Source organism: Bombina bombina, chromosome 2, assembly GCF_027579735.1.
Source record: "Bombina bombina isolate aBomBom1 chromosome 2, aBomBom1.pri, whole genome shotgun sequence".
NCBI lineage: Eukaryota > Metazoa > Chordata > Amphibia > Anura > Bombinatoridae > Bombina > Bombina bombina.
Genome location: NC_069500.1, coordinates 341,142,372 through 341,168,463, shown reverse-complemented (window position 1 = coordinate 341,168,463; position 26,092 = coordinate 341,142,372). Strand labels below are relative to the sequence as shown.

The window sequence follows — 26,092 nt, the reverse complement described above, 5'->3', positions numbered from 1 at the left end:
TATGATCTTTATTGCTTAAAGTGAAATCAGTACATTTGGTACACATTCTAAGAGGGGGTTCCACCATGGCTTCTAAACATAATGAACAAGGAGTTTCCTCTATGTCAGACATGTTTAAACAGACTAGCAATGAGACCAGCAAGCTTGGAAAACACTTTAAATCAAGTTAACAAGCAAAAAATAAAAACGGTACTGTGCCTTTAAAGGGACATTACAGCCAAAATTGGAAACCACATGGGAGCATTTCGGTATTGAATAGAAGCATTTTTGTCATATACATGCATTAGAAAAATGCTTCTAATAAAAGCTATAGCTGTTTTAAATGTGTATTTAAGTATGCAACGTGCAGCAGCATTTTAAACACAGCACTTGCTCAGAGAGCCTAAGGTGCTTTTGCCATCTGGTATTGACTCAATTTGTGAATTGTTGACATTGTAAAAGCCCCACTGATGAGCCGAGCAGCTGCAGTATTTAAAATGTGGATGCAGTGACAATATCTAGCTATGCTTCACATCCACGTGCAGAGAAAAATTCTAACACTAAAACAGTGATAACTTTTACTAGAAGCATTTTTGCCAATACATGTATATTGCAAATATGTTTCTATTCAAAGATGTAATTAATCTATGTGCAATTAAATTTTGACCGGAATGTCTCTTTAAGAGAAACAAATTTTGTCAGAATTTGAAAAACAGTGAAAAAAAGCAGTAAATCAAACGAAATTTTTACAGTGTGTATAATAAGCTAACAGAGCATTGCACCCACTTGGAAATGGATGATTAACCCCTTAGTTCAAAAAACGGATCAAAAAAAGATAGACTTTTTTAACAGTCACAACAAACTGCCACAGCCCTGCTGTGGGCCTACCTTCCCAAACAAACGACTTTGGAAAGCCTAAGAGCCCTTTAGAGATGTCCTATAGCATTCAGGGGACTCCTGGAGGAAGCTGGATGTCTCAGTCTGTAAAAGTTAATGCGCAATAAAGCGCTAAATTAGGCCCCTACCACTCATAGTAACACAGTGGAAAGCCTCAGGAAACGGTTTCTAGGCAAATTTAAGCCAGCCATGTGGAAAAAAACTAGGCCCCAATAAAGTTTTATCACCAACGTATATATAAAAATGTTTAAACATGCCAGCCAACGTTTTATATTGTAAATCTATAAGAGTATTACCTCAGAAAGTAAGCATGATACCAGTCGCTATTAAATCACTGTATTCAGGTTTACCTTACATAAATCTGGTATCAGCAGCATTTTCTAGCATTCAAATCTTCTAGAAATTTTTTTAACTGCACATACCTCATAGCAGGATAACCTGCACGCCATTACCCCGCTGAAGTTACCGCTCTCTTCAGTTATGTGTGAGAACAGCAATGGATCTTAGTTACAACCTGCTAAGATCATAGAAATCACAGGCAGATTCTTCTTCTATTTTCTGCCTGGGACAAAATAGTACAACTCCGGTACCATTTAAAAATAACAAACTTTTGATTGAAGAAAAAAAAACAAAAAAACAAAAAAACAACTACGTTTCACCACTTCACTCTTACTACCTCCATGCTTGTCGAGAGTTGCAAGAGAATGACAGGATATGGCAGTTAGGGGAGGAGCTATATAGCAGCTCTGCTGTGGGTGATCCTCTTGCAACTTCCTGTTGGGAAGGAGAATATCCCACAAGTAATGGATGATCCGTGGACTGGATACACCTTACAAGAGAAATAATAATAAAAGGCAACATCACCTTACAAGAGAAATAATAATAAAAGGCAACATCATTTAAATAGATGAATAATACATATTGCAATAATTTATATTAAGTATAAGCAACTGCTTAGTGCTGATTTTACTACAATGATGAAACAGACTGTTTACCATCCCTTTAAACAAATGTCCAAAAAGTACATAAAATGTACTACAGAGAAATGATAGCCAGAGGGAGCTCAGCAACATATCTCAGGTTGGTAGAGATAGACATATTGCTGCAGTTATGACAACTAAACTATTTTTGTGAAGACGGAATCAAGAATTTAGCAAAAATATAAAAACATAAATAAAAAGGCTCTGTCTTTAAGAGACATTTTTATAATGTGTTAAAATGATTAGGAATGTGGTTATATATTACATGGATATAACAGTATAAAAACACAGCCTGCAATTTTATTTTACAGAGTGCTTTATTATGCTAAGAAGTTTGATATACACTGTGGGCACAAAAGACCCCTTTCCTAATCCCCCTTTTACTACTTTTACCAAATACCACAAATAGTGCTAAAGCACAAAACAGGCTCAATGAAATAAGTATATTTTATTATAGTACCCCAAATTTAAAGCACGTAATCCTGTCAGCAGCGTTGTTTTAAGCCAAAAAGTTAAAGGGACACAAAACCCTTTTTTTCTTTTCTTTCATGATTCAGATAGAGCATGCAATTTTAAAATCAACTTTCTAATTTACTCCTATTATCAAATTTTATTTGTTCCCTTGCCATCTTTATTTGAAAAAGCAAGAATATAAGCTTAGTAGTCTGCCCATTTTTGGTTCAGCATCTGGGTAGCGCTTGCTGATTGGTGGCTTCATTTAGTACAACAAAAGTGAAAATATTGCTTATGATATGCATAAGCACAGGACAGGTTTCACTAGTTCTGAAGATTCTAAATACATTTTTGTTTTTATTTTGCCTTTTTTTTTTAGGGTGCTTCCAGATAAAAAATTGAATTCAAATCAAATTCAAAATTTTAGAAAAATCACCTATGTCAGCTATTCACTACTGATTGACTGCCTTTTAAATACTGACCAAAATAAATCTAAAACTACATCATAAGGAATAATCTTACCACATTTTATTTTACTGATAATAGCTCTTTGTTTAATACAGAAGAACTGCATAAAGTAATAGCTCATTTGTAAATACATTTAACCGTGGGTGGAAAAAGGATAAAACAGAAATAAAAAGCTGTATATGACTTAAAGGGACAGTCAACCATAGAATTGTTATTGTTTTAAAAGATAGATAATCCCTTTATTACTCATTCCCCAGTTTTGCATAACCAACACAGTTATATTAATGTACTTTTTACCTTTGTGATTACCTTGTATCTAGGAACCTTCTTCCAGCCCCCTGATCACATGACTGTGACTGTTTATTATCTATTGTCTTAAATTTAGCATTGTTTAACCCCCTGTGCCTGAACACAGTGTTATCTATATAGCCCATGTGTACTTTCTGTCTCTTTGTGTTGAAAAGAGATTTAAAAAGCATGTGATAAGAGGCAGCCCTCAAAGGCTTAGAAATTAGCATATGAGCCTACCTATGTTTAGTTTAAACTAAGAATACCAAGAGAAAAAAGCAAATTTGATGATAAAAGTAAATTGGAAAGTCAATTAAAATTAAAAGTCCAATCTGAATAATGAAAGTTTAATTTATACTTGACTGTCCCTTTAACTGTGTTGGCATTGTGTCAGTTATGCTTTTCAAGTAAAGATGTTGACATTGATCTTGTTGCAGATAGCATTCCAGTCCCTTTAACAATGCTGCATTACAAGTGTCTCACATGCACTTACAGACAGAAATGCTCTACACTTATGAACCTACTAGCTTTAACCCCTTAACGACCGAGGACGTGCAGGGTACGTCCTCAAAAAAAAGGCAGTTAATGCCTGAGAACGTACCCTGCACGTCCTCGGTGTGGAAAGCAGCTGGAAGCGATCCTGCTCGCTTCCAGCTGCTTTCCGGTTATTGCAGTGATGCCTCGATATGGAGGCATCCTGCAATAACCCCCCTTGGCCATCCGATGCAGAGAGAGCCACTCTGTGGCCCTCTCTGCACCGGACATCGGTGGCCGGTATCGTTGGTGGGTGGGAGCAAGTCTGGGAGGCGGGTGGGCGGCCATCGATGTGCCCAGTGGAGTGGAGGGGGGCGGGATCGGGGGCGGGAGGGCGGACGGGAGCGCGCGCGTGCACGGGGGCGGCGGGCGGGCGCGTGCACGGGGCGGGAGGGAACCGCTACACTACAGAAAAATCAAGTTTCAAAAGTACATCAAATAACTTTTTGAAAGCTGTAAATAACAGCTAAGAGATGTGGAAGGGGGTGGGGGGTTGATCTTGGGGGGGGGGGGGGGGAAGCTACACTGCAGAAAAGGGTTATTTTTTTTTAAAAAAGGCACATTTTTTCACTAAACTGGGTACTGGCAGACAGCTGCCAGTACCCAAGATGGCGCCCATTAAGGCAGAGGGGGAGGGTTAGAGAGCTCTTTGGTGGGGGATCAGTACGGCGGGGGGCTAAGGGGGGATCCTACACAGCAGCATATGTAAATATGCTAAAAAAAAATAAAAAAAAAAAACCAAATATAGCTTTTATTTTAGTACTGGCAGAGTTTCTGCCAGTACTTAAGATGGCGGGGACAATTGGGGGGGTGGGGGAGGGAAGAGAGCTGTTTGGGAGAGATCAGGGGGTCTCATGTTTCAGGTGGGAGGCTGAGCTCTACACTAAAGCTAAAATTAACCCTGCAAGCTCCCTACAAGCTACATAATTAACCCCTTCACTGCTAGCCATAATACACGAGTGAAATGCAGCGGCATTTGGCGGCCTTCTAATTACTCTTGCTAACTTTTGTCAGGAGCAGCAATGCACTACTGAAAGCTGGCTGAACACATCGGGTGAGCCAATCAGAAGAGGCATATACTGTATGTGCGTCATCAATCAGCAGCTGGCTCCTAGTAGTGCATTGCTGCTTCTGAGCCTACCTACATATGCTTTTCTATAAAGGATACCAAGAGAATGAAGCACATAATATAATAGAAGTAAAATTGCATCTTTTACCCGAATCTTGAAAGAAAAAAATGTGGGTTCCATGCCCCTTTTAAAAAGTGAAAAAAAGGATTCAATTACTTCATGCAATCTGACAGAAAAAATTATGGAAATTCCAAATGTAATCTCCTACTAGTGATGATCAATTACACCATATGCCGTATAACATATGACAGCAAACTTGTCATCACCATATTGTAACAATGTGACATGATCAATTACATCTGAAAACAAAACAAATAACATAATATACCTAACTGGCTAAGACAACAAGTGTAACTAGCCAGGACCAATAAGTGTAAGATCCAACTACAGACTTGATATTGAAACCAATTTTTGTATTTTAAATATATAGGTATGAAGAGCAGTTGGGCAACAGAAAATAAAAGACAACCAGGTGATCAGAGAATTTTAAAGTTTCAAAGGAGTTTATTTTATTTAAAAAAAAAATGTTTATGGGGTGGGGGGGAACTAAGCTGCTTTAGAGACCTGCAATTTCCTGTTCACAGAATCTGCAAGTGGAAAACTGACAGCAGGAAATAATATGGAAGTCTACTGTTTTAAGTCAGTGATGTGTGACTATAAACATCATATACATGTGTGATACAAATATGTATTGTGTATGTGTGGAATGATGTTAATTGCTTGCTATAAAAATGAGAAAGTGTGCCTGGTGGTCCAGAAAACGCGTCAGATCTTATCTGTCGGTATAACCTACAACTGGATAATCTGAATATACTTTGTATACAAGAAATTAGACTGAACTGCAACAAGGATATGTCTGCACATTTTTTCTTATTTCATACATGCTATAAAAACAATACAAAAGTATTAAGGTGATTTTCTACAAATGACAACTATTTAATTCTGCATACTAGTGTGTGTGTGTGTGTGTGTGTGTGTGTTTGTGTGTGTGTTTGTGTGTGTGTGTATACACAAACGTACAGATGTGTGACAGTGCCAGTTCACAACATACAGGGTGAAACTTCTATGGGGGGTGCCGATGATTCACATTTACAAACAAAGAAACATCATTACTGGAATAAAATCTGATGTTTACCTGTACCTTCAATGTCTCCCCCTGCAGGGAGCTGTCACTGTCATCATTATCATCAGGTTTAATTAAGACAGTATTACTAAGGAGGTGATTTTGTACAGTCATCAAATACCGTAGGCATGGAGAGGCAACCTTGAATAAAACACACATAAATATTAAGATCAAACTTCTAAAAAAAAAAAAAAATTAAATTGAGTTTTGATTAAAAAAAAAAAAAAAATGGTATTGCTTTCAATTTCCTGAAAGTCAACTAACTAGGTATTTATTTCAAAGCTTCCTATCAAAAAATATACAGACTGCATATAACAGAAGCATCAAGTTTTCAAAAACCTCTATTACTGAAGGAACCCTTTAAAAAGTAAGGTGACCTAATGTAATGAAAGGAAATTGTATTTTCATATGCTTCAGATAGGCTTGACTATAATTTATTATTAATAAATAATTCCAGCATGTGTCAAATGGAACAAAAGCAATTTTAAGAAGTTTATAAGAATGTTCTTTCCCTTAAAAGGGCATTTTAAAAAGAGCATCCCATTTTAGGGTAAAATAAAAATAAAATAATAGCAGTACAGTCATGGTGTTGAACAATTATGCATATAAAATTGAATTGTAGCTATTAAGTGAATGGTAGGTCTTACAGGCACAGTTGATAAGAGTCTTTGGAAATCTTCTTTAGACACTGTTTGGCACTTGGTGATCAAAACACATGATTCACGAACAACAATCTTCAAAATGTAGTGCAATAGCTCATCGTTCAACCTACAATAAATTATGAAACAAATAAGGTTAACAGAAAGAAAAGATAGGGTGGCAAATGGAATAAGAACACCTTTAAACTAACCACAGCTATCTGTAAATGTTTATAACTGGTAAATACTAAAGATGCAGCATATAAGCCAATGAATAATTAACTAGATCTAAAAAAATTGCTTGCACGTTTATTTCTAATTAATATTGGCACTGGCCAGCACAACCTAAATATAAACGCTGATTTGCTGATGCAGAGCTGCCACCCATCACATTCTGTATTACTAACTGGGAGGCAGGAAATGTGACAATTAAAAGCCTCTGGTGGAAGAGATGAACAAGTGCAAAGCATTAGGTATAAATATTTAGCACAAAGAGTTGCTAGAGACCTCCTAGAATGAAATGAGAAGAAGCAAATCTGAAAAGTTTGGAAAAGCTATACCAACATTTTTTGAGAAGGTATCAGCATAGTCAGAGACATAAGGCAGGAACAGTACAAAATATGTCAAAAAGCATATTTAAGGATTTAATTTTTTTAAATTGGAGCTATTTAAATTTATTTTGAAACTAACAGGAAGTGCATGTTTGTGCAAATTTCATTTGTGAGGACAAATTTTTACTGGCTGGTAAGCACAACTCTATATTTCTAATGTAGGAAATACCAATTTACAGTGACGTCAGTTCACCATCCCACTCTGATAGTTTCCCTCTCTACCAACAAAGATTTTTCTCCCTGGCATGTAAATTAATTGCCCCCCAGGCTAAACCAAAAGGAAGCACCACAAACTTATAATTAAACTGTGACGCAGCAAATCTGATTAACTCTGATTGAATAAGCTGTAAAGGAAAATGAAAGCGGAAAAACAGAATTAAATGATGTGGAAGGTGAGGCAAAGTTTACAATTGCTGGGTAAGGTAACAAATTAAGCAGAACACCCTAGATTTTGAGATTTGGTTGTACTTTATATGGATTCTGTAATTAATATAGTTTGGAGCTATAGCTTCAAAGTAACAATTATCAGCAGCAATTTCTAAAAGGTAGATGGAAAAAGCCTGATATCCCTTCACTTTAAAATCATGTAAAGAAATCTTCACAAAAACCTGATTGCCACACACGAATTGTGTATCTTAATTTCTCAGCTGTAACTAACATTTCGTTGCCAAATACCAACTTAGCCTAAAAATGTCTAAAATACACACAAGTTCAGAAAGATCCGCAGATGTTTACATGAAAAAACAGTTGCTTAGGTACATGACTAAACCACAAACACTACACTATTACATAAAAGATTAACAGACTGCAAAACTGAACAAAGTGAATGAACAAAAAACAGCTGGTCAGATTTAGATCAATGTGACAAGAGCAAGGTGGAGAATAAATGTTTTTTAACTTAGTCTGACAAAACAATATGCTGCAGTAAATCCATTTAAAGCTAAATGGTAATGTTCTAGATTAGCCTGCTGTCCCTACAAAAACATCTATTTAAACTTTTATGGGGAAAAATAATAAACCAAAGTATAGACGTTACCTATAATGTTCATCTTCATCACTACCAAACCTGTTGCTTTGGAGTTGCTCAGCCAAGTTTGTCAAAATTACATCTCGAAGCTGGGAAAGCCCACAATTCCGATCTCCTGTATATCAAAGTGCGAAAATAGTTTTTTTTTTATATAAATAACACCATCACTTTATCTACAATGAATTTAATAAAATTTGTAAGAACACTTATTTTGTTGTTTTCACTTATCTATTTTGAGACAATCTAATAATTTTGCCAACATTGCTCGTTCTTACTACCTATAACCCATTTATATTTGCTGCAAATAATTTTATTCTTAAGCAATGCCTAGAACAGAATGGAGAATATGTGAAGGTAATCTACTGAACACTGTCTAGGATTAGCCGTGATATAAACATTTCCATACATTGAATTTCAGTCTATATAAAGGCTTACCTTTCACTGTATTCTTAAATGAACAGTGACAAGCTAACATAACACCTCTGATGAGATTGTGACGTTTGCCATTTAACCCACTTGGTTAACCCAAAAGATGGCGTCAATTTCTCCATCTTTCTCATAAAGGCTAACAGAAAAAAAGCAAAAAACTGCAAAGTGACAGACTTTAAATATAAAATGGTGTTGTAAAAACCCCCACTATCTCCCCTTGGTATTGGAATCTAGTGTTTTGAAATCAGCTAGCTTTTTCAACTGCACACAGGCATCTTCCTATCAAATGGTTTAAATCAGAATGTTGTCTAATAACGGAGAACAAAAAGTCTCTTCTTTTCAATTTATGCAAACAGCAATGTAAGTTTATTGGTGAAAAGTTCTAGATGCTGAAGTGATCCCAAAATTACAAACTGCAAATATTCACAAAACTGCCCAACGCTTTAACATGGAAGTAACATTTAATGAGAGCCAAAGAACTTACAAATGCACTCTGATGGAGTCAGATTCATAAAACATAACAAGAATATTTTTCTTAGCTGGATACTTGTTCTCAGGTCTAACCATGGCCTCCAAAATCATCTATTTGAATATAATATTACTTGTCTGAACTAAGAAGCTAGTACACCAGCTTTAACGGGACACTCAAGTCAAAATTAAACTTTCATTATTCAGATAGAGCATGCAATTTGAAACACATTTCCAATTTACTTCCATTAACAAAATGTGCAGAGTGTTTTTATATTTACTTTAATTCCCCAGCTTCTACTGAGCATGTGCAAGAATTCACAGAGTATACACAGATGCATTTGTGATTGGCTCATGGCTGGCACATGATATAGGAGGAGTGGAGATAGACATAGCTGAAATTTGACAGAAAAAAAAATCTACTATTCATTTGAACGACTTTTTATCATGTAATTGTTGATTATGCAAATCTACTGTATTTACTGGTCCTTTAAGACTGGTCCTTTAAGACCCTGAAGCTCTGTCTAAATAAAGTATCAGATTTCTCTGCGTCTCCAAACCTCTCGTGATAAAGTCAGAGATGAAGGCCTTTAGTCTGTGATGAACTGATCTAAGAATGGAATGGGTTAGTAAAGGGCAGACCTATGAAGTGGCAAGTGGTCATCTCTGTCCATTCTCCTTGATATGGACATATAATAAAAATCACTCCAAACAATGTTTTAGCATAAAATACATTATTATTGTTCTATAAGCATTATTCAATAAGCAACACCTACTAAGTTTTTGGCAAGTTCTCAAGCCTTCCTTTATATATAGGGCAATAATAATTTTTAAAAATGTAGTTTCAACTGTTACCTTCTGTTAAAATCAGCTTGAACAAGTTATTGATTTCAAGCTCTCCTGGATTCAAAATGTTCAAACCAGAGCTGCAATAAATATGGAATATAGAGAGAGACAATATAAGTGGATCACAATTCTAAATGTGCTGATTTACACTTAATAGTGGAAAATCCAATTATTTATACAAAGGTTAAATATAAAATTAAACTATCTTTGCAAAAATGTTAACTTGCATTATAAAAGCTAACGTTTCAGACAATAGATTTGAATACAATTTAAATTGCTGATATTTCTCCAAAGGGAATTATACAAGAATCCAGTTGTATATTTTCTTGGAAAACAACACTTGCTTATGCATAGAAGTAATAATAATAAAAAAAAAAAGCAAAACAAAAGAATGGATACAATGCAAGGAAATTCTTACCTTATTGCCAGACAGACCTCCTTCTGAATTTCAGGACAAATTTGATCCTTGGGTGCCATGAGAAGTTGCCACAGTAACAAACCAGCTCTTCGGATGACATCACGATTCCTTTCCATTTGGGGATTAAAGAAGTATTTGAAAACAACCTATAAGCACAAGTATAATTTTTTTGAAGATTTACATTTTAAACAAGTAGTAAAATGTAATCAGTTATATGCAATATTCATACAATTAGCAATAAACAGGTTAGGAATACAGTTTGTGGTTTAAAAACTTGAGAATATGTTTATCAATAAAAAACTAAATTTATGCTTACCTGATAATTGTATTTATTTCCGTATACAGTGAGTCCATGGAATCATCAATTACTGTTGGGAATATCACTCCTGGCCAGCAGGAGGAGACAAAGAGCACCACAGCAAAGTTGTTAAGTATCACTTCCTTTCCCACAACCCCCACTCCTTCGACCAAAGGTAAATGGAGAAAAAGGAAATAACACAAGGTGTAGAGGTGCCTGAGGTTAAAGTTAAAAATAACGGTCTTAAAGGGACAGTCTACACCAGAATTTTTATTGTTTTAAAAGATAGATAATCCCTTTATTACCCATTCCCCAGTTTTGCATAACCAACATAGTTATATTAATATACTTTTAACCTCTGTGATTATCTTGTATCTAAGCCTCTGCAAACTGCCCCTTTATTTCAGTTCTATTGACAGACTTGCAGCTTAGCCAATCAGTGCCTGCTCCCAGATAACTTCATGTGCACGAGCACAGTGTTATCTATATGAAATATGTGAACTAACACCCTCTAGTGGTGAAAAACTGTTAAAATGCATTCTGAAAAGAGGTGGCCTTCAAGGTCTAAGAAATTAGCATAAGAACCTCCTAGGTTAAGCTTTCAACTAAGAAAACCAAGAGAACAAGCAAAATTGGTGATAACAGTAAATTGGAAAATTGTTTAAAATGACATGCCCTATCTGAATCATGAAAGTTTATTTTGGCCTAGACTGTCCCTTTTAATAAAGGGCGGGCCGTGGACTCACCATTTCCGGAAATAAAGAGATTTATCAGGTAAGCATAAATTTAGTTTTCTTTCCTAAGTTACGGTGAGTCCACGGAATCATCAATTACTGTTGGGAACCAATACCCAAGCTAGAGGACACTGATGATTAGGGAGGGACAAGACAGGTAACCTAAACAGAAGGCACCACCACTTAAAGAACCTTTCTCCTAAAAGAACCTCAGCCGAGGCAAAAGTATCAAATTCGTAAAATTTGGACAAGGTATGCAGAGAAAACCAAGTAGCAGCAGAAGCTACATTTTTGAAAACCCAAGAAGAAGAGACAGCCCTTGAGGAATGAGCTTAAATTCTCTCAGGAGACTGCTGCCCAGAAAAAAAAAAAACAGGGCAGAAGACTGGCGAAAATCCATAGTCGCCTGTAAATAAAATTTGAAAGCACGCACAACCTCAAAGTTGTGCAACAACGTACTTCAAAAATAAGAACTATGATAAAGAGAAGGAACAACAATTCCTGATTAAAATTTCTGTCCGATACCACTTAGGAAGGAACCTAACTTAGTAAGAAGAACCGCCTCATCGGCATGAAAGATAAGAAGGCTAATCACACTGCAAAGCTGAGAGTTCTGACACTCTCTGAGCAGAAGAGATAGCAATAAAACACAAAACCTTCCAAGATAACAACTTAAAGGGACAGTCTAGTCAAAATTAAACTTTCACGATTCAAATAGGGCATGCAATTTTAAACAACTTTCCAATTTACTTCTATTATCTAATTTGCTCAATTCTTTAGATATCCTTTGTTGAAGAAATAGCAATGCACATGTGTAAGCCAATCACACAAGGCCTCTATGTGCAGCAACCAATCAGCAGCTACTGAGCATATCTAGATATGCTTTTCAGCAAGTGATATCAAGAAAATGAAGCAAATTAGATAATAGAAGTAAATTAGAAAGTGGTTTAAAATGACATGCTCTTTCTAAATCACAAAAGAAAAAAATTGGGTTTCATGTCCCTTTAATATCTATGGAATGCAATGGAGCAAACAGAGCTTGCTGCAAAACTTTAAGAACAAAGTTAAGGCTTTCCAGGAGGAGCAACAGATTTAAACACAGGCCTGACACTGATCAAGGCCTGACAAAAAGACTGAATATCTGGCACGTCCGCCAGAAGCTTATGCAGCAAAAAAGATAATGCCGAAAACTGACAAAACCTTTCTCCAGACCTTCCTGTAGAAATGACCAAGTTCTAAGAATCCTGACCCTACTACAAGGGTAGCCCTTGGATTCACACAAATAAATATATTTACACCATATATTATGGTAAATCTTCTCCGTAACAGACTTGCAAGCCTGAATCATGGTCTCAATGACCGACTTAGAAAAGCTACGCTTAGACAGAACTAAGCGTTCAATCTCCAAGTAGTCAGCTTCAGAGAAACAAAATTTGGATGACAGAAGGAACCCTGAATCAGAAGGTTCTTCCTCAGAGGCAGTCTCCAAGGTGGAAGAGATGACATCTCCATTAGGTCCGCATACCAGATTCCTGCGAGGCCACGCAAGGACTATTAGAATTACCGAAGATCTCTCCTGTTTAATACGAGCAATAACTCATGGAAGGAGAGCAAACGGACAAAACAGGTATGCCAGCCTGAAATCCCAAGGAACCGCCAGAGCATCTATCAGATTGGCCTGTGGATCTCTTGACTTCGAAACGTACCTTGGCAGCTTGGTACTTTGCCAAGCCGCCATCAGATCCAACACTGGCACCCCCCATTTGAGGGTAAAGTTGGAGAACACCTCCAGATAGAGTTCCCACTCCCCAGGATGAAAAATCTGTCTGCTAAGGAAATCTCCACTCCCGGAATGTGGATGGCAGATGGACAACAATTGTGACCTTACGCCCACTGAACAATCCAAGTCACCTTCTACATGGCTAAGGAACTCTGAGTTTCTCCCTGGTGGTTGATGTAAACCATTGAGGTGATATTGTCCGACTGGAACCAAGCTAAGGACAACTGAGGCCAAGCCATCAGAGCATTGTAAATCGCTCTCAACCCCAAGATGTTAGAGACGAGAGCAGACACTTCCGAGTCGATAAACAATGCACCTTAAACAAGACCCAGACTGTTTCCCAACCCAGCAGGTTGGCGTCCATGATATCATCACCCAGTAATGTCTCTAAAAGTCTGCACCCTGAGGCAGATACTCCTGAGAAATCACTACGGGATCAATCCAAATGTTCTCCGTTCTATGGAATAAAGCAAAGGGAATGATGTCCATGATAACCATCAGACCAATTCCCTCCATACATTGAGTCACTGAAAAGTGAAGGTAAAATCAACTTCAGCTAGATCCAAACTCCCAACATTCTGGTTGCAAAATGGCTAAGCTATTTACCGGACCACAAGAGCTTGCTGTTGGCCGGACAAAAGACTGCAGAGAAAGGAAAATTAATAAATCCTTGCTTATCTGACCTCTGATAGAAATCTTCTCCTAGATAGAGAATCTATTATGGTCCCCCCCAAAAAAATCACCCTTGTATATGAAAACAAGGGAACTCTTCTCCAAATACAATTCCCATCCATGGGAAAGAAGACTGGACAAGATCACCTGAGAGTTTTCTCGAAAAAGGATGACAACTGAATCATATATTGTTCAGAAGAGCACCCTTGCAATACCAAGACCTAAAAGTCTTTCTAGGATGACAAAACTCAGTAACCTGAGAAGATACTGAATAATGGGAACAATAAATACACATCCTTCAGGTCTATGTTCATTATGAACAGGCCCTCTTGAATCAAACGATAATGGATACTACTTTGAAGGTCAGAACCTGAGAAACGAAGTAAAACCTAAATGCAATTCCCATACTGGGACAGGAACTATCACTCCATACTGGGATTGGAACTATCACTCCCAGAGAAGGCCCTGAATCCAGTTCAAGGAGTGTCTCTCATCATACCTGGATTGCAAATACTCTAGGAGGAGAAATCTGCCTCTGGGAGGAAATCTTAGATAGGACTCCAAGAGACATGACTGACACTGCAGAAAAAGGAAAAACTGGCTATAGTCTTCCACTCTTGACGTAAGGTAGAAAAACCCTTTTTTTACCCGAAAAGTCAGAGGATAATCCTGCCAAATCAAGTTCAAACAAGGTCTCATCCTTGAAGGGAAACACCAGAAGCGTGATTATGGAGGAAACATAAAATATTGAACCTGCAACTGCAGAACTATAAAGCCTATGCTGTACCCCTAAGCTACAGGTAGGCTTCTCAGCTGACCATAATTTCAGCCACAATGCCTGGCGTGCTAGCAAAGCAAGTCTAATAAGACAAGGCATTGCTCTGAAAGAACAAAGAAACCTCCAGCTTCTTATCCATGGATCCGTAAAGGAGCAGCTACCATCAAAAGGGATCTAAGTTATCGGAGCCATAGTAGAAAAGCTCCCTTCTACTCAGGGCACTGTGCATTATAATGGAGTCAGTGACAGTAAAATCCGTTAAAGGATGGGAGACAGGTATCCTTAACTTCTCCTAATCCTGTGTAAAATCCAAGGCACGTCTAGAAACACTTCCTCATAGGAAGGAACATCATAGAAATGATAAAGTTCACAAAACTTTCAAAGGTTGACAACAACAAGAGAATCAATGTCGTCCAAGTAGTCAAAACTTCCTTTAACAATACATGAGGTGATCAAGCATACATCTGAAGAATATGACTTCAGCATCAGATGAAGGAATTAAACTGTCCAAATCCGAGATTTCACCGGCGAAATCTCCTCACCAACTCAGAAGAGAGAGCAACCTGCGTAGTAGAATATGGAGCAGAAACCTTACAATCCCAAATAAAACATATCCTCTTCCTGAAAGAAAGGAAAAAACAGACAAAGCCACACCTGAGCTGCAAAATCTGTAAGCACACATACACCTCCAGGAGATTTAAAGGAACCGCAGGGCACTGCATTTGACGCCAAAGAGGCTTGGGACATAAAAGGAGAGCGCTGTGGCATTGCCTGAACAGCATCATCCTAGGATACATAAGGCTCAGATTGATCTAAACAATCAATTGCTTAACTAACACGGTAGTACAGAAGCAAAGACATCTTAAACTGTCTAAACTTATTCTTAGAAGCAAAAACTCCAGAAAATATTTTAAAGGATTCATTCTATTTAAAAGGAACAGATGAGCTTTATTAAAAAACTAAAAGTTCCTCAATTCATATCAGCAACAGAGCACTGTTCATAACATAAGCCCCTTATTAAAGAAATTAGGCTCTTGCATATTCTTTGATAACGTATATTGAACTTGCACATTAAAGGACAAGGAAATAACTTTATTTTAAAACGTTAGAAATAAAGTATAAACGTATAAGCATACTGCAAGTAAATCTCATTGTTGCTAAGATCACTAAGTCATTTCCCTCTAGCTTATAAGCATACTGCTCTCGCAGCCTGCTTATCTTCACAGAGTTCCATATAGGAACGTTTCTACAATACTCCAAGAGGCATAGAAAATTACCTAGACCGGGATATATTACATCCGTATGCTTCTACGAGGTAAACTAAACAACTCCGTTCCGTTCTCATGTCAGAGAACGAGGCAGAGTTAAAAAATACATGCTCAGACATCTCTAAAAATGGTGCCACTCCGATAATGAAAAGGAGGCGTGGCCAAAAATCGGAACGAAATTAGCTCCATTCTGCCGATAAACTTCCCTCTATGATGAAAGATTCCTGCAGAACCATGTGTTAACTTAGAACATATAAAACATACGGATGTCAAGATTCTAAGTCCAATCAGAACACTGGCACCCTCGTGCAGCTTCCTAAAGCACTTCTAAAAACGGAGCTGGAGTTACAATGTGTGTTCAGAATACAAAAATATCTACGCAGCCCTTTAAAAATGGCGCCATCGTGCTCTCCTAACAGTCCCCTGACACAATCTACTTCAGACAAACTCAGGAACTTATCGGGGCTGTCACTTTCATAAGCATAAAAAACATAATAAAAAGTTCTAAAATACTGATCTGAGCCCTATAGATAGTTAACTCCTTTCTTGCTGTGAAGGAGGTTAACCCCTAAGTCTCCAAGTCTCATGCCTTAATGTGCCTGCCCACTGCCTCAACCATCCATAAAGGATTTGTCCCACCTAAAAAGTTAAGGGCCCTTAACCCCTTCAGTGCCAGCCTTCTAGCCCCAGAAGACAAAAGGCACTTACCTGCATTCTAGTCGTCCAGCAGTCAGACGACTCACAAAGCATGAGAGGATGCCACTCCTCATCACAGAGACCTGTGGAAAGAAAAAGAAAGAGAGAGTAAACCTGCCCAGGCTTTCTATACCAGGGCAGCAACATGTTAGGAAAACGCAGCAAAGCACACTTTACAAATTCCTAACTGCTTAAAAGTCACCACTGCCCTACTGAAGAGAGTGATGTGGAGTACGGCTAGACCCAATCTTGAGAGGAAAGATCAGAGAAAACCTACTCTGACTTTTAAAATAATACCAAAAACTTCACCTTCTCCTTGGACCGCAGGCAAAGAGAATGACTGGGGGTTGTGGGAAGGTAAGTGATACTTAACAGCTTTGCTGTGGTGCTCTTTGCCTCCTCTTGCTGGCCAGGAGTGATATTCCCAACAGTAATTGATGATTCTGTGGACTCACCGTATCTTAGGAAAGAAATGGGGTTTGCAGTATTTAGATATTAAAAAAACAATTTATGTAAGAACCTGATAAATTCATTTCTTTCATATTGGCAAGAGTCCATGAGCTAGTGACATATGGGATATACAATCCTACCAGGAGGGGCAAAGTTTCCCAAACCTCAAAATGCCTATAAATACACCCCTCACCACACCCACAATTCAGTTTAACGAATAGCCAAGCAGTGGGGTGATAAAGAAAGGAGTAGAAAGCATCAACAATGGAAATTTGGAAATAATTGTGCTTTATACAAAAAATCATAACCACCATAAAAAGGGTGGGCCTCATGGACTCTTGCCAATATGAAAGAAATGAATTTATCAGGTAAGTTCTTACATAAATTATGTTTTCTTACATGTAATTGGCATGAGTCCATGAGCTAGTGACATATGGGATATCAATACCCAAGATGTGGAGTCTTCCACTCAAGAGTCACCAGAGAGGGAGGGAATAAAAATAAAAACAGCCATATTTCGCTGAAAAAATTCATCCACAACCCAAAAAAATAAGTTTATTTTCATGTTTGAAAGAAAAAAACTTAAATCAAAAAGCAGAAGAATCAAACTGAAACAGCTGCCTGAAGAACTTTTCTACCAAAAACTGCTTCCAAAGAAGCAAATACATCAAAACGGTAGAATTTAGTAAATGTATGCAAAGAGGACCAAGTCGCCGCTTTGCAAATCTGATCAACTGAAGCTTCATTCTTAAAAGCCCACGAAGTAGAGACCGATCTAGTAGAATGAGCTGTAATTCTCTGAGGCGGGGCCTGACCTGACTCCAAATAAGCTTGATGAATCAAAAGTTTCAACCAAGAAGCCAAGGAAATAGCAGAAGCCTTCTGACCTTTCCTAGGACCAGAAAATAAAACAAATAGACTGGAAGTCTTCCTGAAATCTTTAGTAGCTTCCACATAATATTTCAAAGCTCTTACCACATCCAAAGAATGTAAGGATCTCTCCAAAGAATTCTTAGGATTAGGACACAAGGAAGGGACAACAATTTCCCTACTAATGTTGTTAGAATTCACAACCTTAGGTAAAAATTGAAAAGAAGTCTGCAAAACTGCCTTATCCTGACGAAAAATCAGAAAAGGAGACTCACAAGAAAGAGCAGATAGCTCAGAAACTCTTCTAGCAGAAGAGATAGCCAAAAGGAACAACACTTTCCAAGAAAGTAGTTTAATGTCCAAATGCATAGGCTCAAATGGAGGAGCCTGTAAAGCCTTCAGAACCAAATTAAGACTCCAAGGAGGAGAAATTGATTTAATGACAGGCTTAATACGAACTAAAGCCTGTACAAAACAGTGAATATCAGGAAGTATAGCAATCTTTCTGTGAAATAAAACAGAAAGAGCGGAGATTTGTCCTTTCAAGGAACTTGCAGACAAACCATTATCCAAACCATCCTGAAGGAACTGTAAAATTCTAGGAATTCTAAAAGAATGCCAGGAGAATTTATGAGAAGAACACCATGAAATGTAAGTCTTCCAAACTCTATAATAAATCTTTCTAGAGACAGATTTACGAGCTTGTAACATAGTATTAATCACTGAGTCAGAGAAACCTCTATGACTTAGAACTAAACGTTCAATTTCCATACCTTCAAATTTAATGATTTGAGATCCTGATGGAAAAACGGACCTTGAGATAGTAGGTCCGGCCGTAACGGAAGTGGCCAAGACGGGCAACTGGACATCCGAACCAGATCCGCATACCAAAACCTGTGTGGCCATCCTGGAGCCACCAGCAACACAAAAGACTGTTCCATGATGATTTTGGAGATCACTCTTGTAAGGAGAACTAGAGGCGGGAAGATGTAAGCAGGTTGATAACACCAAGGAAGTGTCAGCGCATCCACTGCTTCCGCCTGAACATCCCTGACCCTGGACAGGTATCTGGGAAGTTTCTTGTTTAGATGAGAGGCCATGAGATCTGTCTCTGGAAGCCCCCACATCTGAACAATCTGAGAAAACACATCTGGATGGAGAGACCACTCCCCTGGATGTAAAGTCTGGCGGCTGAGATAATCCACCTCCCAATTGTCTACATCTGGGATATGCACCGCAGAGATTAGACAGGAGCTGGATTCCGCCCAGGCAAGTATTCAAGATACTTCTTTCATAGATTGGGGACTGTGAGTTCCACCCTGATGATTGACATAAGCCACAATTGTTATATTGTCTGTCTGAAAACAAATGAATGGTTCTCTCTTTAGCAGAGGCCAGAACTGAAGAGCCCTGAGAATTGCACGGAGTTCTAAAATATTTATTGGTAATCTCGCCTCTTGAGATTTCCAAACCCCTTGTGCTGTCAGAGATCCTCAAACAGCTCCCCAACCTGAAAGACTCGCATCTGTTGTAATCACAGTCCAGGTTGGGCGAACAAAAGAAGCCCCTTGAACCAAACGATGGTGATCTATCCACCATGTCAGAGAGTGTCGTACATTGGGATTCAAGGATATTAATTGTGATATCTTTGTATAATCCCTGCACCATTGATTCAGCATACAAAGCTGTAGAGGTCTCATGTGAAAACGAACAAAGAGGATCGCGTCCGATGCTGCAGTCATGAGACCTAAAACTTCCATGCACATAGCCACTGAAGGGAACGACTGAGACTGAAGGAGCCGGCATGCTGCGACCAATTTTAAACGTCTCTTGTCTGTTAGAGACAGAGTCATGGACACTGAATCTATCTGGAAGCCTAAAAAGGTGACCCTTGTCTGAGGAATCAAGAAACTTTTTGGTAAATTGATCCTCCAACCATGTTTCCGAAGAAACAACACTAGTTGATTCGTGTGAGATTCTGAAGAATGTAAAGACTGAGCTAGTACCAAGATATCGTCCAAATAAGGAAACACTGCAATACCCTGTTCTCTGATTACAGATAGTAGGGCACCCAGAACCTTTGAAAAGATTCTTGGAGCTGTTGCTAGGCCAAATGGAAGAGCAATAAATTGATAATGTTTGTCTAGAAAAGAGAATCTCAGAAACTGAAAGTGTTCTGGATGAATCGGAATATGAAGGTATGCATCCTGCAAGTCTATTGTGGACATATAATGTCCTTGCTGAACAAAAGGCAGAATAGTCCTTATAGTCACCATCTTGAAAGTTGGTACTCTTACATAACTATTCAAAAATTTTAGATCCAGAACTGGTCTGAATAAATTTTCTTTCTTTGGTACAATGAATAGGTTTGAATAAAACCCCAAACCTTGTTCCTGAGGAGGAACTGGCATGATTACCCCTGAAGACTCCAGGTCTGAAACACACTTCAGAAAAGCCTGAGCTTTTACTGGATTTACAGGGATGCGTGAGAGAAAAAATCTTCTCACAGGAGGTCTTATTTTGAATCCTATTCGATACCCTTGAGAGACAATGCTCTGAATCCAATGATTTTGGACAGATTTTATCCAAAAATCCTTGAAAAACCTTAATCTGCCCCCTACCAGCTGAGCTGGCATGAGGGCCGCACCTTCATGCGGATTTAGGGGCTGACTTTGGTTTCCTAAATAGCTTGGATTAATTCCAATTTGAGGAAGGCTTCCAATTGGAAGCAGATTCCTTGGGGGAAGGATTGAGTTTTTGTTCCTTATTCTGACAAAAGGAACGAAAACGATTAGAAGCCTTAGATTTACCCTTAGGTTTTTAATCCTCAGGCAAAAAAACTCCTTTTCCCCCGTGATAGTTGAAATAATAGAATCCAACTGAGAACCAAATAAATTATTACCTTGGAAAGAAAGAGATAGTAATCTAGATTTAGATGTCATATCAGCATTCCAGGATTTAAGCCACAAAGCTCTTCTAGCTAAAACAGCTAAAGACATGGATCTAACATCAATTTTGATAATATCAAAAATGGCATCACAAATACAATGATTAGCATGTTGCAGTAAGCGAACAACGCTAGATATGTCAGAATCCAATTCTTGTTGCGTTAAATTCTCCAACCAGAAAGTTGATGCAGCCGCAACATCAGCCAAAGAAATAGCAGGTCTGAGAAGATGACCTGAATATAAATAGGCCTTCCTTAGATAAGATTCAAGCTTCCTATCTAAAGGATTCTTAAAGGAAGTACTATATTCCATAGGAATAGTGGTACGTTTAGCAAGAGTAGAAATAGCCCCATCAACTTTGGAGATTTTTTCCCAAAACTCTATAGATTTTGCTGGTAAAGGATACAATTTTTTAAACCTTGAAGAAGGAATAAAAGAAGTACCTGGCTTATTCCATTCCCTAGAAATCATATCAGAAATAGCCTCAGGAATGGGAAAACCCCCCGGGGAAACCACAGGATGTTTAAAAACAACATTTAAACGTTTATTAGACTGAACGTCAATAGGACTGGTTACCTCAATATCCAAAGTAATTAATACTTCTTTTAATAAAGAACGCATATACTCTATTTTAAATAAATAAGTAGATTTATCAGTGTCAATGTCTGAGGAAGTATCTTCTGTTTCAGATAGATCCTCATCAGAAGAGGATGAATTATTATGTTGTTGGTCATTTGAAATTTCATCAGCTAAATGAGAAGTTTTAAAAGACCTTTCACGTTTATTAGAAGGTAGAAATGCAGACAAAGCCTTCATAATAGAATCAGAAACAAATTCTTTAAAATTTACAGATATTTCATGCACATTAGAATTTGAAGGAACCGCAACTGGCAATGTACTATTACTGATGGAAACACTATCTGCATGTAAAAGTTTATCATGACAACTATTGCAAATGACATTCGGTGGAATAATTTCTACAATTTTACAACAAATGCACTTAGCTTTGGTAGAACCGATGTCAGGCAGTAATGTTCCAGGAGAAACGTCTGAGACAGAATCAGAATGGGACATCTTGCACAATGAAATAGAAAAAAACAACATATAAAGCAAAATTATCTATTTCCTTATATGACAGTTTCAGGATTGGGAAAAAATGCAATAGCATAGGCCTCTGAAAGCAAAAAGCAAGAGGCAAACAAACAAGGGGTATTGAAATAATGAAAAAACTTTGGCGCCAAGTATGACGCACAACGTAACGTAAACTCTTTTTTTAGTGCCAAAAATGACCGGAAATGACACACTTGCGTCACTAATGACGCGCTGTGTGAAAGGTCTCGGCGTCACGTATGACGCCGGAAAAGACGAAGTTGCATCATAAACGTACTTTTTCGCGCCAAAAATGTTTTTGCGCCAAGAATGACGCAATAAAGTTTAGCATTTGACGCACCCGCGGGCCTAATACCCGCAATTGCAAGAAGTAGTCAATTGAAAAAAGACTAAACCCCAGGTAAGAAATAAATTTTTTAAAAATGTTTACATTCCCAAATATGAAACTGACAGTTTGCAGAAGGAAATACATGAACCTGACTCATGGCAAATATAAGTACAATACATATATTTAGAACTTTATATAAATGCATAAAGTGCCAAACCATAGCTGAGAGTGTCTTAAGTAATGAAAACATACTTACCAAAAGACACCCATCCACATATAGCAGATAGCCAAACCAGTACTAAAACAGTTATTAGTAGAGGTAATGGTAAATTGAGAGTATATCGTCTATCTGAAAAGGGAGGTAGGAGATGAATCTCTATGACCGATAACAGAGAACCTATAAAATAGACCCCCGTTAGGGAAATCATAGTATTCAAATAAGTGATACTCCCTTCACGTCCCTCTGACATTCGCTGTACTCTGAGAGGAATCGGGCTTCAACAATGCTGAAAAGCGCATATCGACGTAGAAATCTTAGCACAAACTTACTTCACCACCTCCATAGGAGGCAAAGTTTGTAAAAACTGAATTGTGGGTGTGGTGAGGGGTGTATTTATAGGCATTTTGAGGTTTGGGAAACTTTGCCCCTCCTGGTAGGATTGTATATCCCATATGCCACTAGCTCATGGACTCTTGCCAATTACATGAAAGAAATATATTCCCCCCCCCCGAACAAGTAAGGTCAAATTAAATAACATTTTTCACGTTATCATTGCAGGGCAAAATCAAGCTATTAAATATGAACATAACCAAAACAAATCGATTAAATATAAATGGTCACTTAATTTAATCTTAGAGGAGCATTAAATACAATAGAATTACATAATTAACAAATATATAATAAAAAGATAACGCACAAGGATTGAGTTTGAAGTGGATTATTTCTAAAAAAAAAAAATCAAAGTTAGTTAATTCCCCCCCCCCCCACTGCATCATGTGACAGCCATCAGCCAATCACAAAATGCATATTTGTATATTCTGGGAATTCTTGCACATGCTCAGTAGGAGCTAGTGCCTCTAAAAGTGTGCATATAAAAAGATTGTGCAGATTTGTATAATGGAAGTGAATCGGAAAGTCGTTTCATTATTCAAATAGAGTACACAATTTTAGAGTTACATTTTGACTTTAGTATCCCTTTAATAGAACTGTAATGAGAGAAAGGTTTTGAAAAAGCCCCAAATGTAAAGAAAAACAAAAATTCTAAAAAAATGAAACAAAGCTATATAAAAATAATGGAGCTAAAAATCACAACTGTTTTTATGTTTATTCAGCCACATATTAAAAGGGACAGATAAGTAATGTGTTATTTTTAATACATTAATTGCAGTCCTCCGAGTATAATACAAATACACCATTAAAAAAGAACTCACATTTTACAAGTATCAATAGTCAGCAGCTTTCAAAGCCTCTGCCTGTTTTTGAAGTTATACCGATATGGAATGCATTAACCATTAAAGTTATTGAAAGCATTCTCCCAGATTTAACAATCCATCACATATGCACAGTGCTTTACTCTCTATCCACCAAAGTACAGTATCTAATTGATGCCTCATCCAATATAGTCTCAGGAGGTTGCAGGAAAGGGGACATAAAAGTAACAAATTCTAATTTACTAGTATTATTAAATTTAGTCTGTTCTCTATGTATCCTTTGTTGTACAGCATATCTAGTAAGGCTCAGGATTATCCACGTATCTTAAGCACTATATGGTTGCAGTGTTTACAATGTTATATATTGTAAAATAAAGAACTATTGCCATATAGAGCTCACATGCTCCGGAGCCTACCTAGTAAGCTCTTCAACTAATGATACCAAGAGAAGAATGAAAATTTGGCAATGCTAAATCCAATGCTCTATCTGAATCATAAAAAGTTAATTCAGAATTCTGCATCCCTTTAAGTTTAGATTTAAAGGAAATGCTAAAAAAAAAGCCTTTTTTTGTTTTAAAACAGAAAGATTTATTTTCCATATTTTTATATCCTTAAATAAACTTTCCCTGTAATTTAACTATTTTATTTAACATTTTCTCTACTGCTCCCAAACTGGATGGAGAATATACGGTGGAACCATTATAAACAGAAATCTCTTGAAGGTGCTCATCCATATATTCATTATATGCAAGGGTCTTTTTATGGATTCTGGACTAGAAAAAAAGTGCAATACCTGGAATACCACTAGAATGCAACGGATAATACACTTGTCCCCATTAACCATAGCTTTCTCCATAATATCACATATGCTGCTCAGATGATGTGACTCAATTGGATGTTGTTTGCCAAGAAAGTTTGTGATAGGTAAATTATTGCTCGTAGCCAGAAGATTGAGTTGATGGATGCACATTGCACCTACATGGTGCAGGAGCTGGTTTATCACCTCACTGGTGGAAACAGCTTCTCCTGCAAGTAATACAAAAATTAGACAGTTTCAGCGAATATAAAAACAGATACACTAAAGCTTTAAAAACACTGCTCAGATCATCTTCTGAGCTACTCCAAGGTAAACCCTGAACCACGAGATTCAGTATTTACATGAAGAGCTTTGCACAAGATGGTCTGCGCAGTGAGGAGTGCATATCCCCTTAAAAAGTCCCCCTTAAAATAAGGAGCAATTGAGTAAGTTTATTTAAAAATATAAAATAAAAATATATGATTTAATTAATGTGCATTACATACAGCATAAGCGAAAGAGATCATGCATGTGTGTATCTGGCATTCTAATTAGAGCTACATAGAAAACTAAATTTATGCTTACCTGATGAATTTCTTTCCGGATATGGTGAGTTCACTGCATCATCAATTACTGTTAGGAATATCACTCCTGGCCAGCAGGAGGAGGCAAAGAGCACCACAGTAAAGCTATTAAGTATCACTTCTGTTCCCACAAACCCCAGTCATTCGACCAAAGGTAAATGGAGAAAAAAGGAGTAACACAAGGTGTAAAGGTGCCTGAGGTTTAGTAAAAAATATTGGTCTTAAAATAAAGGGTGGGGCCATGGACTCACCATATCCGGAAAGAAAGAAATTTATCAGGTAAGCATAAATTTTGTTTTCTTTCCTAAGATATGGTGAGTCCAAGGCATCAGCAGTTACTGTTGGGAATCAGTACCCAAGCTAGAAGACACAGATGATAAGGGAGGGACAAGACAGGTATACCTAAACAGAAGGCACCACCGCTTGAAGAACCTTTCTCCCAAAAGAAACCATAGCCGAGGCAAAAGTTTCAATTCATAAAAATTTGAAAAAGAATGCAAGGAAGTTGCAGTCTTGCAGATCTGTTCCACAAAAACTTAATTTTGAAAGCCCAAGAAGAGGAAACAGCCCTCGTAGAATGAGCTGTAATTCTCTCAGGAAACTGCTGTCCAGCAGTCGTATAAGCCAACCGAATTTTACTTCTCAACCAAAAAGAAAGAGAAGTAGCAGAAGCTTACAGACCATTACGTTTCCCAAAAAGCCAAACATACAAGGCAGAAGACTGGCGAAAATCCTTAGTCGCCTGCAAATAGAATTTAAGGGCACACTATGCAACAAACGAGCCTTATGAGAAGGCGGCTAGGATACAGAAAGCCAAAAACTTAGAACAAAGAACTGCCTTATCGGCATGAAAGATAAGATAACGCGAAACACACTGCAAGGTTGAGAATTCCTAGACCCTCCGAGCAGAAGAGATAACAATAAGAAACCTTCCAAGATAACAACTATATCTATGGAATGCAAAGGCTCAAAGAGAGCTTGCCGAAAAAACCTTAAGGCTCCAAGGAGTGAAAACAGACTTAAACACAGGCCTGATTCTGACCCAAGGCCTGATAAAAGG

The 26,092-nt window shown here is 37.7% G+C and overlaps 1 protein-coding gene across 1 annotated transcript in view; it reads right to left on the bottom strand.

The window, feature by feature from the left end:
• HECTD4 (HECT domain E3 ubiquitin protein ligase 4) overlaps positions 1 to 26,092 on the bottom strand; it is a 666,929-nt gene that overhangs the window by 403,071 nt on the left and 237,766 nt on the right. The window contains exons 12-17 of the mRNA XM_053699752.1: positions 24,446 to 24,678; positions 10,290 to 10,435; positions 9,881 to 9,951; positions 8,138 to 8,243; positions 6,500 to 6,620; positions 5,865 to 5,993 (exon numbers count right to left, since the gene is read on the bottom strand). Of these exons, the coding sequence (XP_053555727.1) occupies positions 5,865 to 5,993; positions 6,500 to 6,620; positions 8,138 to 8,243; positions 9,881 to 9,951; positions 10,290 to 10,435; positions 24,446 to 24,678 (806 nt within the window). The remainder of the gene's footprint in view (positions 1 to 5,864; positions 5,994 to 6,499; positions 6,621 to 8,137; positions 8,244 to 9,880; positions 9,952 to 10,289; positions 10,436 to 24,445; positions 24,679 to 26,092) is intronic.